At 47.4% G+C, this 19,569-nt stretch overlaps 1 protein-coding gene across 1 annotated transcript in view; it reads left to right on the forward strand.

Moving 5' to 3' along the window:
• The window catches only part of RNF213 (ring finger protein 213), an 83,697-nt gene extending 64,306 nt beyond the window's left edge, over nt 1-19,391 (forward strand). Inside the window, exons 46-67 of the mRNA XM_026654454.2 lie at nt 124-238; nt 633-843; nt 1,930-2,123; nt 2,643-2,765; nt 3,913-4,023; nt 4,617-4,859; nt 5,897-5,978; nt 6,463-6,497; nt 7,408-7,502; nt 8,592-8,751; nt 9,828-10,008; nt 10,976-11,070; nt 11,842-12,093; nt 13,641-13,773; nt 14,664-14,747; nt 15,158-15,338; nt 15,487-15,688; nt 15,864-15,941; nt 16,316-16,513; nt 17,463-17,552; nt 17,648-17,826; nt 18,374-19,391. Of these exons, the coding sequence (XP_026510239.1) occupies nt 124-238; nt 633-843; nt 1,930-2,123; nt 2,643-2,765; nt 3,913-4,023; nt 4,617-4,859; nt 5,897-5,978; nt 6,463-6,497; nt 7,408-7,502; nt 8,592-8,751; nt 9,828-10,008; nt 10,976-11,070; nt 11,842-12,093; nt 13,641-13,773; nt 14,664-14,747; nt 15,158-15,338; nt 15,487-15,688; nt 15,864-15,941; nt 16,316-16,513; nt 17,463-17,552; nt 17,648-17,826; nt 18,374-18,527 (3,196 nt within the window). The 3' untranslated portion in view covers nt 18,528-19,391. The remainder of the gene's footprint in view (nt 1-123; nt 239-632; nt 844-1,929; nt 2,124-2,642; nt 2,766-3,912; nt 4,024-4,616; nt 4,860-5,896; nt 5,979-6,462; nt 6,498-7,407; nt 7,503-8,591; nt 8,752-9,827; nt 10,009-10,975; nt 11,071-11,841; nt 12,094-13,640; nt 13,774-14,663; nt 14,748-15,157; nt 15,339-15,486; nt 15,689-15,863; nt 15,942-16,315; nt 16,514-17,462; nt 17,553-17,647; nt 17,827-18,373) is intronic.
• The last annotated feature ends 178 nt before the right edge of the window (nt 19,392-19,569 follow it).

Genomic DNA, 19,569 nt, shown 5'->3' on the forward strand with positions numbered 1-19,569 from the left:
TCAGCTGGACCTGAAGTGAACTTTTCTGCCATGTGGACAGAATTTGCAATTTATGTTCTAAATAATGATTAGTAGCCATCAGCGTTGCAGTAGTTGGTAAGAGAAGGTTTCTCTGTTTCATAGCTTCAGTGATGTGAAAGCCTACCTGCAGGATTACCTGGCCCAGGTAGAGCAGTGCCAGATCCTGGACAAAGATGACAAGACAGAACTTTACACCCTTTTTGTCAATTGTTTGGAGGTAGGTCTGCTTGCCCCATCTCCTTCATGTCAGAGGTGCTGCGTGGGGATGTCCTGGCCCAATAGAATCCATATAGCAATGTTTCAAGAATACGGCTTTTTCTGTAATCCTGGCTGAGCTCGAGCACACACGCTGACTATGTGGGAAGGAGTCTTATCCGCCTAGAAAGGGCGAGAGCAAGAGAATGTTAAAACCATGGCTCTGTTCGGCAGCAGACGCTCCTGCTTTGTCAGATCCCCAGAGAAGGCTTGTGCTGCAGCATTCCATGAGCTCCTCTGCTTCAGGACGCTGGGTGTGGTTTGAGCATGATTAGATTAGGCCAGGAGAGGCTTAAACTCCAGCAGTTGGGTTTGGGGCACCACGCTGGAAATCGGACTGATGTTTCCCTTTGCAGGATTCGATGTACGAAAGGATTGGCGCCTGCGCTCAGGAAGACCAAATCAACCATCTGCGGGAAGACGGACGCTTTCTGGAGAGCTATCTGAAGAGGAACAACCAAGAAACCCTTCGGGAGTCCTCGATTGAGTACCTGCAGGGGGTGGCCAGGGTCCGGCTGTGCCTGGATAGGGCTGCAGAGCTGCTCTTGGAAACACAGAGACCTAAAGGCAAGTTGGGCTCTGCTGCCCTCAATGAAAATGCTAATGTGTCAAAGGCTACATCCAGGATACAGGCCCCTCTGATGGACTTGCGAGACATGTTCCATGTCTCTGCGTCGCTATGCCTCACGCCAGTACGTGCACTGGGGGGAAATCAGCCTGCCTGCTTTTTCTTTTCTTTTTGTACAGCTTTTGTTTTTACTCCTGAGTTTGGTTGAGAAGCTGCATTAGATCCGTATCTGCCCCTTTACCATGCAGTTTTAAGGAGTGTCTGTACAAACACTTTGCGACAAGTTGGTGTGTAAATCCGCCCTGCACTAAGGGTCTGTGCAGACCTTTCTGCTGCTCACTAAAAGTTCTCTGTAATCTGCTCCCATTTCAAAGCGGGGTAGATCAAAGTGCACCATGGAATTTTTAGTGCATGACAGCAAGAGCCATATGGACGCTTAGTGTGGGGTAGGTTTGTACCTCAGCTTGCTGCGAACTAAGTATTCATATCGACAAGCCTGTCACAGAAGCCAACCTATATTGAATAGCCAAATCTGTACCCTGCGACCTGCAGAGGAAAGTAATTAAATAGAAACCATGGCTTTGAAATGGAGACTTATTTTATCATCTCAGCATTGAGGATAGAATTATTAATGAAACTTAAATGAAGTCACATAACTGAAGCTCCTCTAGTCTCTTCCTAGCTCCACTGGAGTTTTGCCATCTAGTTTTGGGGTAAATTTTTCTAAAGTGCCCAGGTTTCATTTTCAGAAGTGATCGGGTCCCTGAGGAGCCGAAGTCTCACTGAAAGTCAATAGGCATCAGACCCCTAACTCTGTTAGCTGCTTTTGAAAATGTTACCCTTAGTCTAAAGCTTTGCAAACCATTTGCTTTCCATCACAGAAATGCCCATATCAAGATTTCTCTAGCCGCAGGATAAGGGCATTTTGATCCCTGTATGTTCCTGGGTAAGAACATCTGAGAAGGAGAGGCTACTAAGATCTCGAATAGTGGATCAGATCAGGGAAATGGATCCCAATGCTGTGGCCAGTTCTGACAGCGACAGCTGACCGAGATAAGAAATTTTGACTTTTAATCTTTCTACAGAGTGGGATAAGGCCGTGGACAAGCAGCAATACCTTCAGAAAGTAATGAGGTTCTGTAGGCTGGCTGGGAATGACTGGTACCGAGTTTACCTGGTCCGAAAGCTGGCTAACCAGTATGGGATGGAGTTTGCTCAGAAGCTTTCGGATGAAAGTCAGTTTCATTGGGTATTCCCAGCGGAAATCATTCAACAACAGGTAAAGCAAACATGTCTCCCTGACTCACCTTTCCTTAACAATTTATGTTTCTGAATGCTGTTTCCTCCTCTTGGCTTTTCTTGTATTTGCATTTTTTCATGTGTCTGATGGTGTGTGGCTCTGGTACTGTCATGCGGGGCTGGAGCAGGTAGGGGTGGGAGTAACCTACTCCAGCATCCCGGCCTTCCGTAGAGAGGAATTTCTTCTGACTTGCAGAAAGGCCATTATTTTGCTTGTGTCAAAGCCTGGCTCCCAGAGCAGTAACATCCCAAGCAGAACCAACCTCCCTGTCTGACTAGCAGCCTGGAAGAGGCGACACCAGACACTCACCCTAGCTGGGAAGTCGGAGCCCTTCTCCCTGCACACAGCATTTTAGTTAAAATAGAAATTAATCCCATCCCCCAACAGACAACATGGATGCTTCTGTGGAACAGTTTCCCTCTTGTAAGGTGACATTCTTAAAGTCTGCCCAGTATTCACACTGTGTGTGGGTGGGTTGTTTGTTCTTTGTTGCTACAGAGGGACCAACCTAGTCAGATTGATCGGTACTTGGTATGTGGCGAGAACTACAGAGTCCTGCGTGATGCGGTGGGAAAAGCAATGATTGAGTGCAAGATGAAGGGCGTTGCACAAGCACAGAAGGTAACTCTTCTCCCCAGTCAGCACAGATGTTCCCCTTTGGGTAGGACTTTGGAGAGATTTAGTGGGCAAGTATTTTAGCTCTTAATGCTTTGCTGTTAGCCATTCCCTCCCCTCTCTCTCTCACATGCCTGAGATGGAGATTTTTCTTTGCTTGCTGTGTTCTGATGGCTTTTAACTGGGCCTGATCTTTGTTCTCTTGACATGCATCTCGCCCATTGTATGCAAGATTTGGATGATTGTCCCATCTCCAGTGCTGTTTACCAGTCACATCATCCTCCCCACCACTCTCTCCCCTTTTAGAAATGTTCTGTGAAGCACTTCTTGAATAACAGGCTTAGGCTCCGTTCAACCAACTGGCTGAGGGACTAAGTGGATTTTCCATGCAGGCTGTGCTTCCGTTCACTGCCTTTTGATACTTACGTAATTTCAAAACTTAATAACTATACACGTGTCGTGAAGTAGGTGTGCATGTAAAACATGCTGACAGATACTGTATACGTTTAATTTTCTCCTTTTCCCTACCTCTTCATACATTGCTTGTTCTCCTTGATTGTGAGCTGCTTGGGGAAAGACCTGTGTCTTCCTGTTAGTGCATCCCCTCCAGGGCCCCAGTTGTGATTGGAGCCTGTGGATGCTACAGTAATATGAACAGTTAATAATAGCTTCCAGTGTGGGTTAAGTAGGTACTGTCTAGTTGGGGCAACAGATGAGTGGCAGGTTGGCTGGACCAGGGAAGTTCAGAAAATATTTCTGGTGGATAGAAAAAGGGTCTGCTTGACTGGTGTTTCAGATCCCCAGTGAGTTTTTACATTGTGTTCAGGTCAGTGGACTCTCCTGCAAGCAGGTTCTTGTGAGGCTGTGACAGGGAATGGTGGAAAACCACATAAACATAAACTGCTCCCTCCGCAGAGGGGGACTTTCTCAGAGAACGCTGGGCCAAGACCGTGGCTTTTATTGTGCCATGCCTTCTCAAGTTTGACTAGCCATTTCCTTTGCCCGTCACCTTCTGTGACGATGGGAGAGCGGCATACGTCAGGGTTGAGGGGAAATGTACACGTCTGTTACTGAGCGAAGATTGCAGTGACAGCTGAGGTAGCCCAGATGTAGCCCCTTTTCCTCTGCATAACCAGTTTCTCTTGGTTTTCAGGCATGTAACAGCTCTGGGTCTGCTCAAGCCGTTCACTTGCTCTTGGCTATTTTCAGGGAACTCACTGCTCTGTATGGATGCAGGAACACAAGCCTCCGCCCCAAAAAGGAGGTGAGATACCTTGCTCCATTGGCCGCTTGTAGACTGTCAGGGAACAGACTTGTTTCCTTCTGAGAGAAGAAGCTTTCGGTCACAGATGTGAGAGAACATCCTTTACCCTTCTGCCCAAAATGCAGTTCTGAGAGCATCGGGCAGAGATTAGCTGAAGAGAAATCTGAATGTCTTCCAAGGGGGGGGGGAAACCTCCTCCCTATCTAACCTAGGGCTCTATCGGACCCTATTTACTGTAGTATCTGAGCACGTCAGAGTCTTAACACGCCCTGTTCAGTAGGGAAGTACTATAGTTACAGGTAGGGAATGGAGACCGAGACTAAGTGGCTTGCCCAAGGTGTCACAAAGTCTGTGGCAGAGCAGGAAATTGAAACCCTGATCTCTCACATCTCAGGCCATTGTCCTAGCCTAGCCACTGAACCACCCTTCGTCTGCATACACTGAAGGACCAACTCCAGTAAACAGATAGTCAGTTACTTCAAGGCACTGTGGGGTATCACACTTCACTAGATTGTGTATAAAGAGCTGCTGGACCTTTTCGTCTGGTTGGCAACCGGGTACTTTATTTTCCCTTTTGTAATGTTTGCCTTCAGCAATGTGATGCTATGAACAAGTTCATCCAAAGCTCCAAAGCCCTGGATTCTGCAGCCCTGAAGCAGTTTGCAGCATCTCTTGTGACAAACAGTCTCCCATCACTGGCAGTGAGTCCGCAAAACTTCAACCCCAGCGGGGCACTGATTGAAATAGTCATTCACACTGCAGCCCTCTTCCTGTGTGGGCAGAATCGAGTCCTCAAACCCCTGAGGAACCTGGCCTTCTCGCCTGCCACCATGCAGGTAAGGAAACTGCTCTGTCCGTGGCATCCTATATCAGAACCTTGAAACCAGGCCTCGGATTCAGCCATTCCATGCTAGTGCTGGCTGAATCAGTGCTGGCACTTCTTTCATGCTGCCTTCTTACGCTCCAGAACCTGAGTTTCATTTAAAAAAAAAAAGTATCTAGCTGTTACTGAGAGGTTGAGATACTCTCATGTCATGTTTTCAAGGCTAACTGATACAGTGACTTCTGCCTGTGTTTGCAGACTCTGAGCCAATAGATCTGAGGGGTCCCATTCATTTCCCTGAGCACTAACTGGGATACCCAGTGCTAGCTCTTGGATTATTAATTATTCCACGGTTCATCCAAAGCATGCAGGAAAGGAGTGGGAGGGTCACGCTGTGAAGATCTGCACAATCTAGTCTGAGTGACCGCTCGTTATCGCCCCAGAAGCGAGTGGGCTTGGGAGAGTGCCAATTTTCCCCCACCTCCTAATCAAGAAGGATTTAAGGAGCCTAGCAGTGTTCAGCAGGGTACAAAAGGGAAGCCAAGCTCAAGAAACCCAGAGAGCATCATCACCTGCCCAGTCTACTGGGAGTGGTGTCTCACAGGTGGACCATATTTTTGTGGGCACTTGGAAAAGTAACACCACCTTTGTTTTTCTTTTAACTCCAATGTGACCCCTGCCTTAAAACCATCCCCATTTTGCTTCTCCTACCTTCCTGGCCTGGGAAGACTGGCCAGGAATCCCACTGTAGCCTGTCAACCTCCTTCTTTAATTGGCTGGAGGGTTTATGGAGTAATGCCCCCTTCCCTTCTCAGGGTTGAGCCTGCTGCTTCCTCAGCAACACAACCCATTCGAATATGAAGTTTTCTTACTTCTGAGTAGAATTCACCACTTGTTTTGCCTCTCCCTTTCTCCTTATTTCCTTGCACTGATGAGCAGTTGACAATCTGCCACAGCCTTAATGTTCTCTCATGTTAATTTAACTGGAAAACAAGTGCGTTGCCGAGCCATTGCTGTAGTAACGTATTTATTCATGGGAATGTTTTTTAGCGTTCTTTTCTGCCCACAATGCCTGAAGATATGATGATTCAGGCTGTGAATTGGGAGGGAATGAAGCAGCTGCGCTGGTATGGTAAGTATCCCTGAGTGGATTTGGCAGCAGTGTAGGAAGAGCCATTGCCTGAGAATAACTGTTCCAAAAAGTTCAGCTAGGTGTCCGTGGAGCAGGAGTTTAGTATTTATGTGATGCCTAAGAGGAATTTCATCGTATTTTTCATGCTTACAAAACCCAGTTAGTATACGGTGGCAAAGTTTCCCAGGGATTTCTCTCTAGTTTCTTTATAAGACATAGTCAACAGAGAGACCGAATGACCTCTGGCTTCTGTGTGGGCAGCTAATACGATTCCTCTGTGCTTCAAGAATTTTACTTCTTTCCACTAGATCTGGATCTGCAAGTATATTTCTTGCTGTCAGGTTGTGTGTGTGTGTGTGTGTGTGTGTGTGTGTGTGTGTGTGTGTGTACGCACACAGAGGGGAATGCGTCGGTTTTAATTTGTTTTAAAAATGCACCTCTGTCCTGCTCACAGTACCATGCTGTTGATTTCTTTGTCTCACAGTGTGTCCAAATGGCCATCCCTGCACTATTGGAGAGGTAAGAGTTTGGGCTTGGGTGGTGGGTTATTTCTTTAAAAGCTGTCTGCTATATTTTATTTGCTATTTAATTACATCCCAAAGTTAAATGCAAGCAAGCTGTATGAGCAACCATTACAGCATTGCATGGGGAATGTTGGAACAGCTACTGTACTCCAAGTGGTAATACAGCCTCTTTCAGTGAGTAAGAGCTTTCCAGTTAGCAAGTTGCATGTTGCATTCAAGTGTTGGGAAGTTGCTTCTCTCTTCATAGGCCTGTAAAATGCCCCCCCCCCCCCCCCCCCCCCCTTTTTTTTTTTAAACCATCTTGTTTGACAGATATGACAATATCCTGTAATATCCTGGACAAACCTTATTGAATTGAAACAACGAGGAGTCCGGTGGCACCTTAAAGACCAACAGATTTATTTGGGCATAAGCTTTCGTGGGTTAAAAACCCACTTCTTCAGATGCTGTGTGGTAACTTGTATAACTGTGGTAATCACACACTGTGTACTATCTCTGAGGAGAGAAGCAAAGGAGGCATGCTTAGACAGTCTGTCTTTTGCTGGGAAAATCACAGGATAGTTAGGGAACTTTGCAGCCTGGAAATACCCTGGTCAGAAGGGCAAGAGACACGTGTTTCCACCCAAGAGATGCGATGGCTGGGGAGGCCAGAAGTGCCCTCGCTGTACTACTGAGGGGAACTACAAGTGCAATTGCCCTGAACCATCTTTTCACAGTTGTACCTGCGTAAAAGCAACAACCCACATCAGACAGGTACCTCACTGTGTGAGGCCTGGACTTAGAACTAAGTAGAGCCAAGACTGTGCCTCAGAGTCTGAATCCGCTCCATGTCTCTGGGTCTGAGATGCTGCTCCTTTGCCTCTGTCTGGGATTCATTAATCTGTCACTTCTTCTCCCTTTGCCAGTGTGGTCGTCCCATGGAACAGAGCCGGTGTGTTGATTGCAATGCTCCGATCGGAGGTTTACAACACATTCCAGTCCATGGCTTTCAGGGAGTCCAGTATGTTTTAACTACTTTAACTTTTTCAGTGCTGAATTATGTAACCCTTACGTTCCCCCCAGAAGCTATACAGACGTGCCTCATCCTGGTGTCTCAACTGAATCAATGTTCTCTTGAAAACTGCTACTAGCGCAGACGGTTGTTCCACCAGTAGTGAAGGGGTTAACCTGATCGCAGAGGCCAGTCAAGGTCTAGTTCTGCCGTGACCAGCTAAAAGTTAGGGTTTGTCAGTTGAGTGTTCTTCTGCTTTTCACCTCCTTAGTCATCCTCGGCTGGTCTGTTACTCTCTTTCCTGTACAGTTCTTAACTACTGTTGAATTATCAGCTGAATTTTCTTTGGCAACCTTCGATTGCCATCCTACACCTGACCAGCCTGCACAGAACATGTAGTCTATTAGAACGCTTTAGGGGCTGTGATTCATGAGTTCGCCCCTTGCCCAGCCAGGTTGGCATTTACAGCCCTGACGTGCTAATTTTATGATCATTAGCACTAACAGCAGCGGTTTCTGACCTGCCTAGCACGTAGTGGCTAATCCTGATTCTTAGCTAACAGTGGCTGCATGGTACCTCTTAATAGAAGATGCATTTAGGTGAAGATGCCCTGTGGAGTGGGGTGGGAGCTGCCAGCTAACAAGGTAAATGAATCAGGTTATTGCAGTGTGAAACCCATCTGTAGTGATCAGCCTTTTCTCACCACCTTTCCAGTGCAAGAGCCTTAGGGTACGTCTATACTTACCTCCGGGTCCGGCGGTAAGCAATCGATCTTCTGGGATCGATTTATCGTGTCTTCCATCGACGTCGGTACTCCTGCTCCGCGAGAGGAGTACGTGGAGTCGACGGGGGAGCCTGCCTGCCGCGTGTGGACCCGCAGTAAGTTCGAACTAAGATAGTTCGACTTCAGCTACGTGAATAACGTAGCTGAAGTTGCGTATCTTAGTTCGAAGTGGGGGGTTAGTGTGGACCAGCCCTTAAATTGCAGCATGGTATCAATAGCAGTTAGATATGGAAAAGATTCTATTTGTGTTTCTACTCATCTCTCTTGTTTTTTCATATCAAGACAGAAAATTCACTGTGCATAATTTTATACAGGAATTTCACAGACAGAACTCAAACTGGCCACGTGCTCGGGGATCCCAGAAACAGAGAAGCAATGATAGCATCCGAGAGGGAGATGTCCCCAGTTGTCTTCATTGTGATTCGCTTGCTCACTCACTTGGCAATGCTGCTGGGAGCCACAAAAGATCCGCAGGTATTGGAAACCATGCACATTGACTGAACAGTAACTTCCCATGTGGAAATTCGGAAAGACGCCTCATACAGTCAGTGCTGCGAAAAGCCTCCCGCTTCCTCCCAGTGCTTCCAGAGCAGCTCTTAATAGTGCATGCTGGCAAGACAAGCTGCTGTCGTAGGAACATACCTTTAAGTTCTCTCTCTCTCTAATTTAAGAAGATAAGAACGGCCATACTGGGTCAGACCAAAGGTCCATCTAGCCCAGTATCCTGTCTTCTGACAGTGGCCAGTGCCAGGTGCCCCAGAGGGAATGAACAGAAAAGGGAATCATCAAGTGATCCATCCCCTGTCGCCCATTCCCAGCAAACAGAGTTCTAGGGACACCATCCCTGCCCATCCTGGCTAATAGCCATTGATGGACCTATCCTCCATGAACTTATCCAGTTCTTTTTTGAACCCTTTTATAGTCTTGGCCTTCACAGCATCCTCTGGCAAAGAGTTCCACAGGTTGACTGTGCGTTGTGTGAAGAAATACTTCCTTTTGTTTGTTTTAAACCTGCTGCCTGTTAATTTCATTTGGTGACCCCTAGTTCTTGTGTTATGAGGAGTAAATAAATTTGTACAAGTAAAAATAATAAAATTCACAAATGCATCAAGTGGTAAAACCCAGTTTCAAAAATAGCGTATCTTCCAAGCACAGTGTGTCTGGTACATTTCAGTCACAACGGGAGTTAAAGAGAAGGGTTGTTCCGTCCATTCCCCAAAGAGAGGTGGAAGCAAGAATCCTACTTTGCAGTGATTTGTTGGGATCCTTCAGAAAAGCAAAAGTCTATTTTCCAGACAGTAGTGTCACGTTTCTGCCCCAGCCTCCATTATAATGTATCTTAAGGGCAGCTCTGTCTTCCCCCAAGTTTGTAGTGAATAAATGATAGAACCTTGTGTGTGTAGATACCTGCATATAGTCCTGTCCCAGGGGTAGGTCGTCTCTACGACGTATTTAAGGCTCAAAGATGCTGGGTTGTAACTTTGCGTGCATCAGACTAGGGTTTTACGCTGCTTGTTCTCACCCTTGCCTTGTTTTGGTTGTTCTTTAAGTCTTTGCGAGGGATCATAAAGCCGCCAGTGCAGGATCCAGTAGGCTTCCTCCAGCAGCACATTGAGAAGGACCTGGAGCAGCTGACAAAAACTCTGGGAAAGAGTGCCGATGAGACCATCAATGTAGTTCATCTCATCCTGTGCAGCCTCCTCAAGGACCCCCACCAGCACCCAAACCAGTGTAAGGAAAAGAGCACTCGGATGGAATGTGGAAGGCAGCAGGGGGACAGTGTCGTCATTTTAAGTGTAGCAGTGGTGTGGTTCCTCCACTGATCGCACAGCACCAGCTTGGGCAAAGCATTTCAGACTGGTAGCAGCAAAGCCAATTGGGGAGATCCTGAGCTTTAGTGATACCTATTTCCTATTCCTGCAAGCAGCTGGTCTGACTGATCATCTCTCCTACCGCCCGGGGCGCTGGGGTTTAACCGGGTTTGGTAGTTTTGAATGGAATCATTGCATAACTGATGGTGTGCTGTATGGAAGGGATTTTCAGCTACAGAAACTGATGAGTTGCTCAAAGAATGTAACCGTTGCATAAACCTCAACAGATCAGGTGTCATGGTTTATATGCCAACTTCTAAGCTACAATAAGAAACCATCAGAGGGAGCAGGGTATGACTGAGGATGATTCTCAGTAGAAGAATCATGACACAATGGTCTTGCAGCAGATTTTATGATGGGGTTATTTATAGGGAGGAGCATGGTCTTAGTGGCTGGAGCACTGAACTGGGAGCCAAGATTCCTCCAGTTCTAGTCTTTGTGCTGCCACCGACTCATGGTTTGACGTTGGACAAGTCACTTCATTTCTCTGTCTTGATGTTTGAACATTTGTGAAATGTCTTATCTCCCTTCAGATGGGATTGAGGGACTGAATTAAAGTTTCTTAAGTACTGAAAGGTGGTGGGGGAGGGCAGGGGGGAATTGAAGTGCTCAATTGGCCGTGCATTTTCTCTCCAGTGAGATCATTTAACATGAATGCCTGCCTAGATCTTAGGACCTCTGAAAATGTAAGTGGCCTATTACACACTGACTGCAACTCACAAGGATGTCATGTTCCCACGGGGAAATCCTAGGAGTTCAAGGAACCCCAAGTTCATTTTCCACTGACATGTTGTAAATGTAACATGCTATGTATGCCCCTGTTGCAGGGCCAGTTCGCTTTGATGACGCACTCTCCACTAAGGAGCACAGAAATGAATGGGAAAGAATTGTCGCAAACACCATTATTATTCCTGAATTAAAGGTGAGATCCCACTGGACTTTCTGTATCTGACTGCTAACCTAAAAATGAACTTGAGCAGCCCAAAGACCGCTTGGAATTCTGAACTGCAGCCTAGACCTGTGCTGATGTACAGACCCACCAATCCGTAAATCCACTCTGCTCCATGCTTTTGAAAAGCACTGCTAATGCAGGCAGGTTAGCATTCATCTGTGCTGTCTAACCACTCCCCGGCATAGCTTCCACATCTGACATCGTACCCTGGGACAATTACCTTACTCTGCCTGGGCAAGAGGTAGAATCTGGGACCAAGAAGGGACGGTAGAGGATTCTGATAGTATCTGTTGGCTTTGGGAGGGATTGTCAGGCCCGGTTAGCAGCATGGAGTCAATCCCATCTGACCTTTCCTGGTGCAGTATGTAAGGAACAGCGGACTTTAGGGATCATTGGGGTTGAGTGAGAGTGTGGAGAATAATTTTCTAGTATCAGTGGTTGTCCTGGCATGGATGTTAAATGCCCTGGCTATGAGCCCATCAGTTTTGACATCCTCCTGTGGTAACTGGCCATTAAACTACCATGGAAATGTGGCAAAGCTGTTGCAAAATTCTCTCTTTATAAATGAACTACCGCCATCAGCATATTCTCCCTCATAAGTCCATCTCCCCCCTCCCCCCCTTTCCAAAGAGATCCTTATACTTAATTATATGGCACCACTGTTCCATTTTCCTCTGTCTTCCTCAACGGTTTTGTGAGTGGAAGGGGTTGTGTTTCTGACACTGGGTCTTTTTAATGCAGGATTTGGACAAAATACTTACAAAGTTAAATAAACAAATCAGTGAGGACGAGAGAATCTGTTCCAACCCAGTGGCGAAAATAGTGTACGGTGACCCCGTGACCTTCCTGTCCCAGCTACCCAAGGACAGCACCATGCATTGCTCCCGGATGTGGAGCTGCAGGAAGAGGATCTCGGTTGAGTACCTGGGGCATGTGGTCCAGCAGAAGGATGGCAAGGACATTGTGCCCATCCTCTGGAAGTTCCTGCAGAAGGTGAGTGTGCCGAGATCTATGTCTCTGTCTCAGGACACACTGATGAGTGACTGCAGGTTCAGAGATCCAGTCCCCGGCTAACACATCATCATTAACAAAAGGGAAACTCCAACAGACAGCTTCATGTCTGTCTTTCTTTTCAACTATTTATGAATGTGATGACTTTGATCTGAGAATGAAAACTGCTGTCAGCTACTTGTCAAAAACTGAAGTACATCAGTATGCATCAAGAGCACTTTGATATTCTAAAATCACAGATAAAGCATAAAAGTAGTTTGTGTTAGTGTCTGTGAAGTGAAATCCATCAAGGGACCAGAAGCTAATTGGCCTCCCAAAGCCACCCTCTCTTTGGTTGAAGATTAAACTGTGGTTTGTTAGCTGTTATTTCCCTTTAAAGAGTGAGGAGAGCAAATGTGAGAAGAGAGGAAAGGGCAATTGAGCTGTTAATGATACTGTGGGATCATTACTTGCATCACCTAAGCTCAACCTGGGTTCTGTCAGCCTTTGCTTCCCTGTGGAACACAGCTCTGCATAGCATGAAGCAGGCCATCTGGCAGCTTGTTCCAAGACAATGTAGGGGTTAGTAGTAGAGAGATTGCCAGTGCAAGAGGTGGGATAGTGGAGTATGTGTTCAAACCCACTTAGTGGATGAGTTGCTCCATGCAGGACCAGTTTCAGGTACCAGGTGGCCTTCAGGAGCAGCTCCCAGGACAGCTGTGCAGAAGTCTTTTGCGATGGCGTGGGTCCCCAGTCAAGAGGCAAAAGGGCAGTATCCTGATTTCATTTCTCATGTCTGCATAGGGGTCAGCAAGAAGCTTTCAAAAATATGGCCAAAAGTAACGTCCTAAAGCCCGAGATGAGATTACGCTTAGCTTGCATTGATAACAATAATATTTGCTCTTGGAGCCCATGCAATCTAATTGTGCGGTTCCTTAAAGTAGAATGGAAATCCCTCAATACGTCTCCGTGCAGGAAAGTGCAGTTTGGGTATTGTTCTCTCATTGCCACTAGTGTGCTTCACTCTCTATATGAATCACTACCTAAGAGAGCCTCCCACTCTTCCCACTCTTCTCCCTTCCTCCCCTCTCTTTGTGTCCTTCACTGAACGGGCAGCCTGGATATTACAGACTCTGGCGCAAGTGCCCACAGTGGTGACTCCCCCAGTGACAAAGCACCCATCTCTGGAAAGCACCTGAAAACAAGCCAAGTACTTGCTTCATTGGCATATGTAGTAAAATCAGGCTGATCTGGAGAAGGAATAGCCTGAGCCCCTCTGCAAGGAGGATGCTCAAATTCAAGACATTCTCCATATTTGTATTTACAGAAGCATTGTCTATAGCATTGTCCACTCGGTGAGTTTGGCATGTGTAAAGCATGTGCTTTTTGTCATTAACCAATCAGAAATAGTTAAAATAAAAGCACACATCAAGGCTGCAAGTCTGTGTCCTCTGCAAGCCTGTCCAACCCTTTGAGCAGTCTCAGCACCTCCAGTATGATCTGCCTTCAGATAACTACACCATACTCCTGGTGCCTCTCCCCCTTTCTAGGAAGCTGAACTGAGGCTGGTTAAGTTTTTACCAGACATCCTGGCTCTGCAGAGAGACTTGGTGAAAAGATTCCAGAATATTACAGATGTGGAACACCGCACAATCCGAGACTTTGTCTCTAAATTCCACTCAGGTAAGACTGGCATGGGATGGTCCAATTTTAATATTTCCAGTTTGTAATTAACAAAAGCGCACACGGTGCATCAGGCAAACAGTGCGAAGGGCTTGACGCTTCGGGAGGGTCAGTTTTAAAGTGGACATGTCTCCTAAGCTTGAAAGCAAAGGCTGCGGTTTGAGCTCTGACTCCCATTAAAGGGAATGACACACCCTGACCCCTCAGCAGTCCTGGCTCCTGGTGCGTGGAAGGCTATGGCTCCGCTACAGAGCTAACAGCAGCACAGCTGCTCAAATGTAGCTATAGCACTGCTAGTGCAGATGCTCTAAGCCGACGGGAAACAGCTCTCCGGTCGACTTAATTACTCCAGGCCCGTGGGTGGCAGTATCTCTCCTGCCGACAGCGCTGTCCACACTGGCGCTTACATCGTTGTAACTTATGTCGCTCCGGGGGTGGCTTATTCACACCCGAGCGACCTAACTTATACTGACTGTAGCTGTAGTGTGTACATAGCCCAAGAGTCATCGGCTAGTTTGAGAGGACATGAGCACATGAACGTGGAGGGTTTGCTTGAGATCCATGCTGGATGAATCACTGAAAGCTCAAGTGATGGTGTCGGATGGCTGGGATTCGCACTGTTCCATAGCGTGGACCACGTTTTAATACAAAAATCACCCAGTGGACAGGATGGATCACACTCTGGTAACTACAGCAATTGCTTACAGGGAAAAGTAACATTAGGAAAGTATTTAATGTATCTTTAGCTTTTATGCCGTTTAGAAGCTGCTATACCAGGAGAGCTGACACCCTCTGACCATCTAGCTAGTGTTCTGGAGTGCACTTGGAAAGCCTGTGTATTATGAGATTCAAAGGGTGTTTCAAGGATTCCTCGTTTTTGTGTTCTTCAGATGAGATGAGGAATCTGTGGCAAATCAGAGTGAACACATTTCTGTCTGTGTGGAACAAGTTGAGAAGATCGTTAGATACCAATGGTGAGTGTGCTGTGTACCCTCTTGTCATTACTGGAATGACAGGACTGGGAGCTAACTCAACACCAGGTGATGGAAGGTTGGCCCTCATTACCCTTTGGCAATCCAAGCTCCTTCCAACACCGATGCAGAGAGATGTACCTGAAAGCTGACTTTAGACATCCAGGTGTTGACGAATGGTGTGGGTGCAAAAGGGGAACTTGTTTTCCCTTCCAATACTCTCTCTGGCCCCTACTCACTACCCCTTAATACTTAGGATGAGCTGCAAAAACAGCTGTGCTCTGGCTCCCTCTTCCTATTGTACACCCTATCCTAACCTGCCAAATGACTAGCTCCCTGTCCCAGCTCGGGAGAGGGAGCTCCGCCTCCGTGGCTGTGGGCCTGTTGTGAAAGGCTTCTCTGCCCTGTTGCAGGTGAAATTAAGCTTCCCACAGGCCTTTGTGATGCTGACTTGACCCTAGACAGCGAGTTTGAGAACCTCCTGCCACGCAGACGGGGTCTGGGCCTGTGCTCCACGGCCTTGGTCAGCTACCTCATCGGCCTGCACAATGACTTCATCTACACAGTGGAGAAACACACAATGGAAGCCAACAGGTGTGTTAATGTGTCAGCTAGACACGCCGCTGCTTCTCTGTGTTACCGGCTGTCCCCTCAGCCTCCTCTTCCCCCAGCAGTGAGTCAAGACTGCTCAGCGCCCTGCAGCGCTGACTGTAACATAACAAAGCTTCCTCCTTTCCCACAGCTACTCCATCAGCCCTTCGGAGGTGGCTGATCTGCATGTGATCAGTTATGAGGTGGAGAGAGATCTGATCCCTCTGATCTTGTCCAATTGCCAGTACAGCGTGGAGAAAGGTGGGGAGACTCTGCAGGAGTTCAACCTGGAGAAGATCCAGCAGCAGGTCACCAGCAGGTTCCTGCAGGGGAAGCCACTCATCACCCTAGTGGTAAGGAGGATGGGAGCCAGTTGCAGCCTTTTGCAGACAACTCTTCAGCCAGTGTTGGTGTTCATTGCACTGCTCTGCAGCTGGCATGTGCTACAACAGGGGCGACCAAAGTGCATTCCACCAAGATCGACAACCTGCAGGCCTTATCTCACGCCCGTGCTCTCTCTCCCGACAGGGAATACCCACCCTGGTGTACAGACATGACCGGAATTATGAGCATCTGTTTAACGACGTCAAGAGCAAACTCAATCAGGTGAGTCTCTGAGATGGAAGAAGTAGCAGTACAAGCAAGTGACCAGAGGCTTTCTAACTGGATACAAATCAGGATTCACTCCTCCCACATGCACCTCTTGGGTTATAGGGGCCCACGAGGAGGACACTCAGCGGTGCCTCATGTTTTAACCCTTTGTGCCTTAAATGCACACAGACCTAGTGTTCTCTCCTCAGTACATTCTGGTTCAGGAAATGGAGGTAAACATCTTTATCTTCAGCTCCCTGTATTCTGAGACTTTGTGTTATATGGGGCTCCAGTGGGTTGGGCACCTGTGAGGCGCAGGTCTTCACTGCATAATGAAAGGGAATGATGAGGAATGCTAAGTGGTGACGCTGTGTTTCCTCCAATTACAGAACTCCCTCCCCAACTCTATGATCAACATGATCAGTGGGGAACTGCAGTCCTACAATGACGTCTGTGAAGCTCTGTCAGTTGCTGAAATCACGCTGGGATTCCTGGCCATGGCTGGAGAGGACCCAGATATGCTTCTGACCCATTACGTTGAAGTTATTTTGCAGATGGGGGATCAGACAAGCCCTCATGTGCTGAAGGTGAGTCGAGTGAGCAGATTCCCTGAGTCTACAAACTCATAAACGCGTCCAATCAGACTGGTCTCCAAGTCCAACAACAGCCCAGCTTTAAAAATTGGTATTAAAGACTCCACATGCCCCAGGGCAAGTGAGGTGGTTTCATCTTTCCCGCACACACATGTTGAGGTAGGGCTCAACCAGCCAGTTTGTGGTGTTGGATAGCCCTTTGTAACAACGACAGCAGAGCTGGGGCAGGAAGTGTGATGTGTCAAATTCACTTGCTCTGCAGATCCTTGGTGTCCTGCTAGGGTTCAGGAACAAGGAGGGGAATCCTTGAGTCAGGTGATACAAGTGCTGGGTATGATGCGGCACAGAGACCAAGAGAAGGCAAATACCATGGGAAGCCTCCACTGAAGAGTCAGCTTTCACCAGCACAGAACTGAATATACTCCCCTCATCTCTTAAGGGTGGTGGTGGGGTTTCTCTTCTCCCACTGATGGGAACAGTGCCAGAAGAGACTGTTTCTGTGACGGAGGCAGGGGCACTACCTGCTCTCCAGTTGCTGAAATCACGCATTCCACCTTCACTTTGCCCTCCCCTTGCACAGGTGCTATGGGGATGAGCTGCTGGAGAGAGATGGAAGGGGGAGACTGCCTTTTGGAAAGCAGGCCTCCACAGCCAGGGTGACAGGGCTGGGTGAGCGCCAGCTTGGGGAATCTTTGTTTTGTTTATGGTAATATGCCCTGATGTTTACTCCTGCTGATCACAGCTGTTTCACATCTGCTGAGTCACCCCACCTGCTTGCACCAGCCTTCCTGTGCTTACTCGAGTGTACAGGAAAAACCAGCCTCGTCTAATTGTTTTCAGCCTTTCCGTGTTCTGCTGCAAGACAGACCAGCGACGACGATGTGAACAGCAAGGTATTCCTGAGTGCATACGATTCTACTTCATTGGTGTGTTTCTCTTCCAGGCCCTAAGCCGGTGTCACCTAAAGCACATCATAGCCCTGTGGCAGCTCCTCTCTACTCACAAGTCTGAGCAACTGCTGCGTCTCAAACGGGTAGGAAAGTGTCTGGCCTCAGCGTTCGGTTCAGTGTTTTTCCTTCTCCCCAGAGGAAACTGCTCACCTGTGCATGTTCTTGCTGTGCCTTCTAGGATCCCTTTGTGGATGTTGATGCAGCCTATAAAGCTGAACTCAGTTCAGAGAACACCAAGCTCCTCAACACCTTCCTCATTCAGGCCGGGTTGGAGACCTTCCTGCAGGAGCTGCACGAAATGATCATCCTGAAGTTGAAACATACCAAAGTTGGAGATGAGTTCAACCCCTTGTGGAGGTAATGGACTGCTCAGCCCAGACCTAACTACCTTCACATGCTCATTTTTTATTTCTGTCATTTACATTGCAAAGGGGCAAAGGATTCCCTTAGTTTTTCCTGCTCAGGTGGACACAAAGCACAAAACACCAACTGATTGAACAGTGAAAAGCTTCAGCCGGTGCTAAGAATGTTTACACAAACTTTGGGGCATGTGACTTTTCTACATAGCCGTACGACGTGTCAAATATTCAAATGGGAATGGCTGGTTTTGAGTGCTTAATGGAATGCTAGCAGTCGGCAAATCCAAGCGTAGCATAGCCCAGCTCGGTTGGCTTTCCATACACAGCTTTGCCCCTGCACTTCAATCCTAACCTGCAGCGCTTCCCATGTCTGTGTTCTTGAGCTTCAATGGGAGTCGCCAATGTATTTCGAACCTGACCTGTTGCACCATTTAACCTATCTCATTGTAGTATATATAACACTCAGTAAAAAATATTGTGTAGGTTGCATGCGGCATACTGCAATGTTATTATTAATGGTGTTTTTCCCATGCTTTATTTTCTAGCCTGAAGGATACACTTCTTTCGTACATTGAAAGGAAAGGGAGCAGCGTACTTACAGAGCTGGAGGATATGTTCCCAGAAGAGATTCTGCTCTCCCACTGTATTGCTGCCTGGAAAGCAGCTGCTGTCCTCAAAAGGGATCGTAGACTAAGTTAATCTAGTAGAGGATCCTGCAAACACTGCTTTTTACATGAGGTCACTGGAGGAGCAGCACTGGGTCTCTGTAAGACCTGCTCATTGCACTGATCTTCCTTCCTGTACGAGGTGAATTCTGGTGCCACAAACATGCCATGTCAATGAGATCGTGAAAGTAACCTCTCTCTTACACTGGACTCAGGACCAAAATGTGATGCACAAGCATAAAGCATTTTATGCATCAGAAGGACTGGGGGGAAACAAATGTATATACAAATATGTGCTATTTCTTGAGTGGGCAAAGCAGAGATGGAAACACTGTTCATAGAGAGGCGTGGTGAAAATTCATGTATCCTTGAAAGATAAAAAAGCCATCATCCTTCAGTGACCTGGGCAGAGCGGGGGTGGAGTTGGGGGTATCAAAGTGTCTTGTGAGCTACTTGGACAGCCCCAGTACAGGCATGCTTTGTTCTCCATGTTTTTTGTAGGCACTGTTCCGGTTCACATGCTCCCTTACTGCCAACCTTTTCCTCTTTAGCTAGATGAGAAACAAATGTTGTCCTCCCTCATCCAGGTCTCATAAGCTTCCCTGCTGCAATACTACCCAAGCTGCCTTCATATGTCTAAAGGGTCATATTGGCTCGCTGAGCGTTCTAGCTTTATTCCTGTTCTAACATTCCATGAGTCCAGGGGTATCAGTTACCAGAGGTCAGTTAACTTCCTCTTTGCATAACACATACAAGAAAAAAACAGTACATTTCAAAGCTCACCACAGAAATTGATCTTGTAGCTGCTTTTAAAGTAAAACATTAAAAGGCAATGTGGCCCAAATCCCACACAACAGGACAACCTAATGGTCCTGAATTACTACCCCCACTACTCTTCCCCCCCCCCCCCCCCCCCCCCCCCCCCCCCTTCCCCGAGGTACCGTACATTTGAATCAGAATGGTGCTGCCAGGCTGTTTCTGGCACGTGTGCGTGTGCAGGCAGACGTGCACGTTGGAGCTGAGAGAGCCACTTCACTCTTGTGTCTTAGGCACGTTTTCTGGATAGCATGGACTCT

Source organism: Terrapene carolina, unplaced genomic scaffold (assembly GCF_002925995.2).
Source record: "Terrapene carolina triunguis isolate 2854851 unplaced genomic scaffold, T_m_triunguis-2.0 Scaffold192, whole genome shotgun sequence".
NCBI classification, from domain to species: domain Eukaryota; kingdom Metazoa; phylum Chordata; order Testudines; family Emydidae; genus Terrapene; species Terrapene triunguis.